Source organism: Meleagris gallopavo, chromosome 2 (genome assembly GCF_000146605.3).
Source record: "Meleagris gallopavo isolate NT-WF06-2002-E0010 breed Aviagen turkey brand Nicholas breeding stock chromosome 2, Turkey_5.1, whole genome shotgun sequence".
NCBI classification, from domain to species: Eukaryota; Metazoa; Chordata; class Aves; order Galliformes; family Phasianidae; genus Meleagris; species Meleagris gallopavo.
Window position 1 is genome coordinate 103,849,447 of NC_015012.2, and position 6,000 is coordinate 103,855,446.

At 54.5% G+C, this 6,000-nt stretch overlaps 1 protein-coding gene across 2 annotated transcripts; it reads right to left on the bottom strand.

Moving 5' to 3' along the window:
• Positions 1-2,575: 2,575 nt before the first annotated feature.
• LOC104910020 lies at positions 2,576-4,558 on the bottom strand. Of its 2 annotated transcripts, none has more exons than XM_019613353.2 (2): positions 4,413-4,558; positions 2,576-3,827 (listed from the first exon to the last, which is right to left on the bottom strand). In XM_019613353.2, the coding sequence occupies exons 1-2, from the start codon at positions 4,451-4,453 to the stop codon at positions 2,687-2,689; spliced, it is 1,182 nt and encodes a 393-aa protein (XP_019468898.1). In that variant the 5' UTR covers positions 4,454-4,558; the 3' UTR covers positions 2,576-2,686. The 2 variants fall into 2 exon arrangements, with proteins under 2 accessions (XP_019468898.1, XP_019468897.1); XM_019613352.1 differs by lacking the exon at positions 4,413-4,558 and adding an exon at positions 4,066-4,406.
• Positions 4,559-6,000: the final 1,442 nt, after the last annotated feature.

The window sequence follows — 6,000 nt, forward strand, 5'->3', positions numbered from 1 at the left end:
GGAAACAGACCTGGGGGTATTGATTGGTGCTCCGCTGGACGTGAGCCAGCGGTGTGCCCAGGTGGCCAGGAAGGCCAATGGCATCCTGGCTTGGATCAGAAATGGTGTAACCAGCAGGAGCAGGGAAGTGATCGTCCCTCTGTCCTCAGCATTGGTGAGGCTGTGCCTCAGAGAGCAAGAAAGCATCTTCGTCACTTTCCAGACTTCTCAGGGCAGCAGTCAGGGCTCCTCTGAGGAGAACAGCATCTGCTCAGGACTTTGTCCCCTGTTCTCACCCAGCAGCTTTTGGTGAAGGGCTGCCCTCGCAATGAAGGTGTTCCCTGTGGCAGTTGGGTCTGGATCTGGCTTTGCACCTGGCCTGCTCTGCTCTGCTTTGCAATGCAGCACGTGTGCCTGGATCAGCCCTAAGTCCTGCATGCGTGGTTAAACCTCTAGTGAGCCTGTAACAGTTGGGATATCTTGGGCAGGGTGGGGATGTGGCCACAGGGCTGCTGCTGCAGCATCTGAGGATGCTCCAGATGCAGAAAGCAGGCAGAGATGCTGCATTTCACCCAGAGTCTTTTCCTGCTCTCTCAAAGCACAGATGATACCCTGCTTCAACCGCAGCTCACCCACTGAAGTGTTCACCCCTATTCTGCTTGGTGTTCCAAGAGAAGGACGACACCGTATTGTGGAAATGGTGTTTTTCCAGCTCTAACTGGACTGCCCAGATCCTCTTAGCAGAAACAGATAAGTCAGGACACAGCTCTGCCCCAGCGGAGCCTGAGCTCACAGTGAGCTTCAGCACTAATCGTGGTGATCCCCACTTTATCCTCATGCCAGCATGACTGGAGCTGTGTACAGGGCAATAAGCTGCTCTTGGTGCTGCAGCCACCTGGTTTAGCTGGGGAGGTGCTGAGGCCAGGAATTAGGGAGATGTTCTCGTGAGCCCTAGCACGGCATTCTGCAATCACCCTTGTTTACAGAATCATAGAATCACAGAACCATAGGGCTTGGAAGGGATCTCTGGAGATCATCAGTCCAGCCCCTTGCTAAAGCAGGTTTCCTACAGCAGGTTACACACACAGGAAAGCATCCAAGTGGATTTGGAATATCTCCAGAGAAAGAGACCCCACCACCTCTCTGGGCAGCCTATTCCAGTGCTCCATCACCCTCACGGTAAAGAGGTTCTTTCTCATGTTCAGATGGAACTCCCCTGGTTCCAGTTTGTGCCTGTCGCCCCTTGTCCTGTCGCTGGGCACCACCAAAAAGAGCCTGGCCTTCTGACCTCTTCCATTTAGATAATAATCAATCATCCCCTCTCTCCTTCTCTTCCCCAGGCTGAACAGCCCCAGGGCTCTCAGCCTCTCCCCATCAGGGGATGCTCCAGACCCCCACCATCTCTGCAGCCCTCCACTGGGCTCTCTACAGCAGCTCCCTGTCCCCCTTGATCTGATGAGCCCAGCACTGAGCTTAGTGCTCCAGAGAGCTCAATATGAGATTATTTATGAGATAAAGTGATTGGCTTGTGGTCCTGGCTTAGAATTTTTCCACATCATTTATAACCTCTTGATGTAATATGTGATTTCACCCCAAGGTTTTCCAATGGGTCACCTGTTCTAGGAATGTATTGCTTCTGTTTGGGGTCGTGGTTGTGAGCACACACCTGGTACTCTGTTATTTATGAGCACATCGATGGTTGCTGTGGCTCATCAGCCTGAGCAAAACTTACGTTAACTGCAGGAGCTGAGCACATCCACGTGGGGCCACCAGATTGCACCAAAGATGAGCTGGATGCTGAGGTCTGAATCGCAGCTCTGCAGTCCTTCCATTGGGAAGGCTGACAGGAGATGTGGAGCTACATAGGGAGAGATGGGCTGGTGACAGCTCTGGCTGGGGCCAAGAGATGCTGCTCCCCCACCAGTGACTCAAGCCCACATGTGTTCAGGATGGAGCCCAAGAGCCCTGTGACCTCTTCCCATGCCCTGGGCCATGCTCTTTCCATCCAGACTAACACCTAGGTGTATTTAAATGACACCTTGCCCTTTGTCAGCCGTCTTGACAGCTTCCTCTAAGAGGATTGTTGCGGTAGGTGTAATATACTTAAGGGATTGTTAAGAACAATAGCATTTCAGCAGCACTCTATGGACAGGCAGCACAAGCTGCCAGCCTTGGGAAGCTCAGTTTGGCCACCCAAGGCACTGGAAGTGGCCATGAGGCATGTCTACCTCCTTTGGACTCTGACGTGTGTCCAGAACAGGGGATCCAGGTGGTGGTGAGACCTGGGGATTGATAACCACCTATTTTTCCCTCATGTTTTTGAACATCTTTTCTAGGAGGATCAGCTCCATGATCTTCCTAGCACAGAGGTGAGGCTCACTGGCCTGTAGTCCCCCAGGTCCTCCTTTCTCCCCCTTCTTAAAAATGGGACCAATGTTTCCCCTTTCCAGGCCTCAGGGACTTTGCCTGATGACTTTTCAAATGTGATGGAGAGATCATCATCATGATGGAGAGTCACCATCAGCAGCAGTAGCCAACAGGCTGTGTGAAGAGGAATGGGAGAGGATGGCTCCTCAAATCAAACACCTACCCACGCTCACAGTATGCCACGGTCCCCTTTATTGCTAGTGCTCCCTACGCTGTAGCTGAGAACTCAAAATCAAGCAGCAGAGGGGCAGGCAGCAGCTGGTCCCTTCCCACAGTGCCATCAGATGCTGATCTCTCTGTTGCCCTCAGCTGTCCCCACTTTCTTCAGGTTCTTCACTTTGCTCTTCATCCTCCACCAGAAGCAGAGTAGACACTGCACTGTGCTGCTGTGCCCCAGCCCCCTGTACTCCACCTGGGGCATAGGCTCCATCCCCGCTCTCTGCAACCTTTCCAGGGCATCTGGGGGGATTGGCTGTGCCCACGGGGGCAGAGGCCACACAGGGGCTGTGGTGGGAAGGGACTCCCCTTGTTGCATCCCCCAGTTTTGGGGACTTCTGGGCAGAGGATCTCCACACTCCTCGCAGTATTCCTCACTGCCACAACGTTTGGGCAGCCACACGTTTTTCCCCCATGCGTGCAGTGTCTTCCCACTGACGGACAGATTAAAGAGCAACCCAACCTTCAGCTTTACCTTCTCCTCCTGCACCACCACATCCAGGGAGAAGATCAAGGCAGTCAGCATGGCCGTGGCCGTGGTGTCTGAGGAGCTGCTGTGGTGTGGGCAGCTGTTGTCCAGGCACCGACAGCACTGCATGCAGACGGGGTATTTGCTCCTGTAGCCCTCGTGTGCCCTTTGAGCACTGCTGCCATTATTTTTTTCCATTTTGGCCAACAGGCTGAGGCAGATTTGTGTAGTGTCCAAGGACTCCATCAGGGATCTGCAGAGGTCCTTCATGCTGGAAGTGGAGGGTGAGTTTCTGGGGAGCTCTGAGTTGGTGGCTGGACTCGAAGTTCCTTCTTGTCTCTCTCGTGGCAAGCTTCTTCCAGAGGCTGATTTTCTTTGCAGTCTGTTTCTGTGTTGTCTTTTTTGATGTGACCTCAACCGGCTGAATGTGGAACTCCTGGTGGGACAGCGGGTTCTGCTGTTGGACAGGAAAGGTGCAGGACCATCATTCAGGTCTTCCGACAGATTGCCCTGGCAGCTCTGAGATGCTTCAGCCCTGAAGGGTTCTTGGGGGCATGGGGAGAGCCCATCACAGCAGCGCGAGGTGTGCAATGTGGGGCCAGGCCCATTCCTGCCGCTCTGCTCCATCCTCCTGTCCATCTGCTTGCTCTCTGTTACTGATGTGCCCTGCTCCACAAACAAGCTTGTCTTCGTGGGGAATGCCAGCCTTGGTGGGCACTGCTTGGGCAGCAAGGACCTGGGAAGGGAATGGAGTCACAGGGATAGGAATGTCTTCAGCCTCAGCCTGGTGCAGAGCTGAGCCCTCCACCCCACCCCGCTCCATTTCATTTCATTTAGTTTCATTTCATTTCATTTTGTTCTACTTAATTTTAGTCCATTCCTCTCCTCTTCTCTTCTTCCTTCCATCCCATCCCATCCCATCCCATCCCATCCCATCCCATCCCATCCCTTCATCCCATCCCATGCCCCTGTACCAGGCTGTGCCCAGGCAGCATTTGGAGGACACCAGCTTGTCGTTGGTGCAGTGCCTCCTGGCCATGAGTTTGGCCAGCACTGCTATGCACAGCAGAGGAATGGTGCAGCACACCCTGTGGTCCCAGTGATCCCAAACGCTGAGGCCTGGGAGGATTGTCATGACTGCCACAATCCATAGCTTCATCTTCTGCTTGGAAGTCACGTTAAGTGTGTGGCCACCAGCATGACCACACGGCTCTTAACAACAGCCCTGTGATGGTGGCATGGACACGACCAGCCCGAAGGGTGTCTGGGCTCTAGGATTTTGGAGGCTGACTGACGTGGTGAGCACCCTGCTCCTACCCACCTCCTCCTCCCAGCTGCTTTTCTGATAGAGGGCCACCACATAGAGCCACTCTAAACAGGGCCATGCCTGTGACACGATGGTGACATCCTTCAAACACACAATGGCTGCTGTGGCCCCAGCTCCCAGTCAGTGCACTCAGTCACCTCCCAGCGGGGAAGCTCTGGGGCAGCCACTGCCCATCTTTACCTGGCCTGATTCCTGGTGATGGCGCACAAGAAGGAGAGGGTGCCTCATGAGTGGGCCCTGCACAGACCGATCTGCTGGGCTGGGGGAGTCCCCACTTGCTCCCACTGCTCCTCCGTGCTCTGCCCCAGGAGAACTGGCAGTGCTGCACTGTGGCCCTCTTCCTCCACAGCATTGTGTGCTGGTGACATGTTGGATATGTGTGGATTCACGTGGATGCAAGAAATCAGTCATAAATCTATTTGCTGCTATACTGGTGGTGAGCTTGTGTTCCTTAGGAAAAGTGATGTCAGTCCTAGCTTCAAGAAGTGCAAGGAGGAGAACCTGGGGAGCTCCGGGTCAGTCCAACTCCTGACTCCTCACTGCAGGACCCAGGGATGTGCTGGTGGCCCTGGCAGCAGCCCCCCATTCCCAACCTCCTTCTCTCTCCATGGCAACAGCAGAGACAAATACCATGGCAACCCCATGGCAACAGCACAGGCGATGCCACTGGTTCCCACAGCCCAGAGGCAAGTGGATGCCAGGGCATCCTGGAGCAGCCTTACAATCACAGAATGGTTAGGTTGGAAGGGACCTCAATGACCATGCAGGACCAACCCCCTACAGTGCATTGGGTGCCCCCCACCAGCTCCTCCACCAGCAGCACAATGGGACATCATGTCCTACCTGGTGCCCAGGGAACCCTTTCCAACAGCAGATGTTTTCCCTGGGGTGGGAGCCAGCTGTAACCAAAGGGCACCAAAGGGGAATTTAGGGTTGCTCCAAGCCCCTGCAGCATCTCAGCTCGATTGGGCAGGGTGGGCCCACAGTACTGTCCCAAGGTACAAACAGGAGGTGAGCTGGGCTGGGTGAGGGAGGAGACCTCAGGGTTTGTAGGCATGGGCTGAGTGGGATCAATGAACAGGAGTAGGTCAGTGGTTACTTTGTGGGGGATGGAGGTGTTCAAGAACCGTGGAGACGTGGCACTGATGGATGTGGTCAGGCGGGGTGCACAAGATGGGTGATCTTTGGTGTGCTTTCCGACATTGATCATACAGTCATAGAATCATTGAACTGTTTGAATTGGAAGGGACCCTTAAAGGCTACCTGGTCCGACTGCCTGCAATAAGCAGGGATGCCCACAGCTCCATCAGTGCTCAGAGCCCCATCCAACCTGACCTTGGCTGTCTGCAGGGACATCCACCACCTCTCTGGGCAACCTGAGCCACTACTTATAGTGACAGCCGCTCCAAAACCGCCTGGGTGCCACAAACCTCACTCTGGCACACTGTGCCACCCCCTGTGTTATCCCCATCACCCAGTGCTGCCAAGGAGCTGGCAGTGGGGGCTGCACGAAGGGCGATCTGCCTTTCCCCCTGTTGTTCTCAGAGCACAGGAAAATGAATTTTTCACCCCTGAAAAGTCA

Excerpts from the sequence above, each read along its gene's own strand:
- LOC104910020 (XM_019613352.1), bottom strand. The coding sequence starts at position 4,250 with ATGAAGCTATGGATTGTGGCAGTCATGACAATCCTCCCAGGCCTCAGC. Across the intron at positions 3,828-4,065 it reads TGCTGCCTGGGCACAGCCTG|GTCCTTGCTGCCCAAGCAGT; the intron begins GTACAGGGGCAT and ends TTCCCTTCCCAG.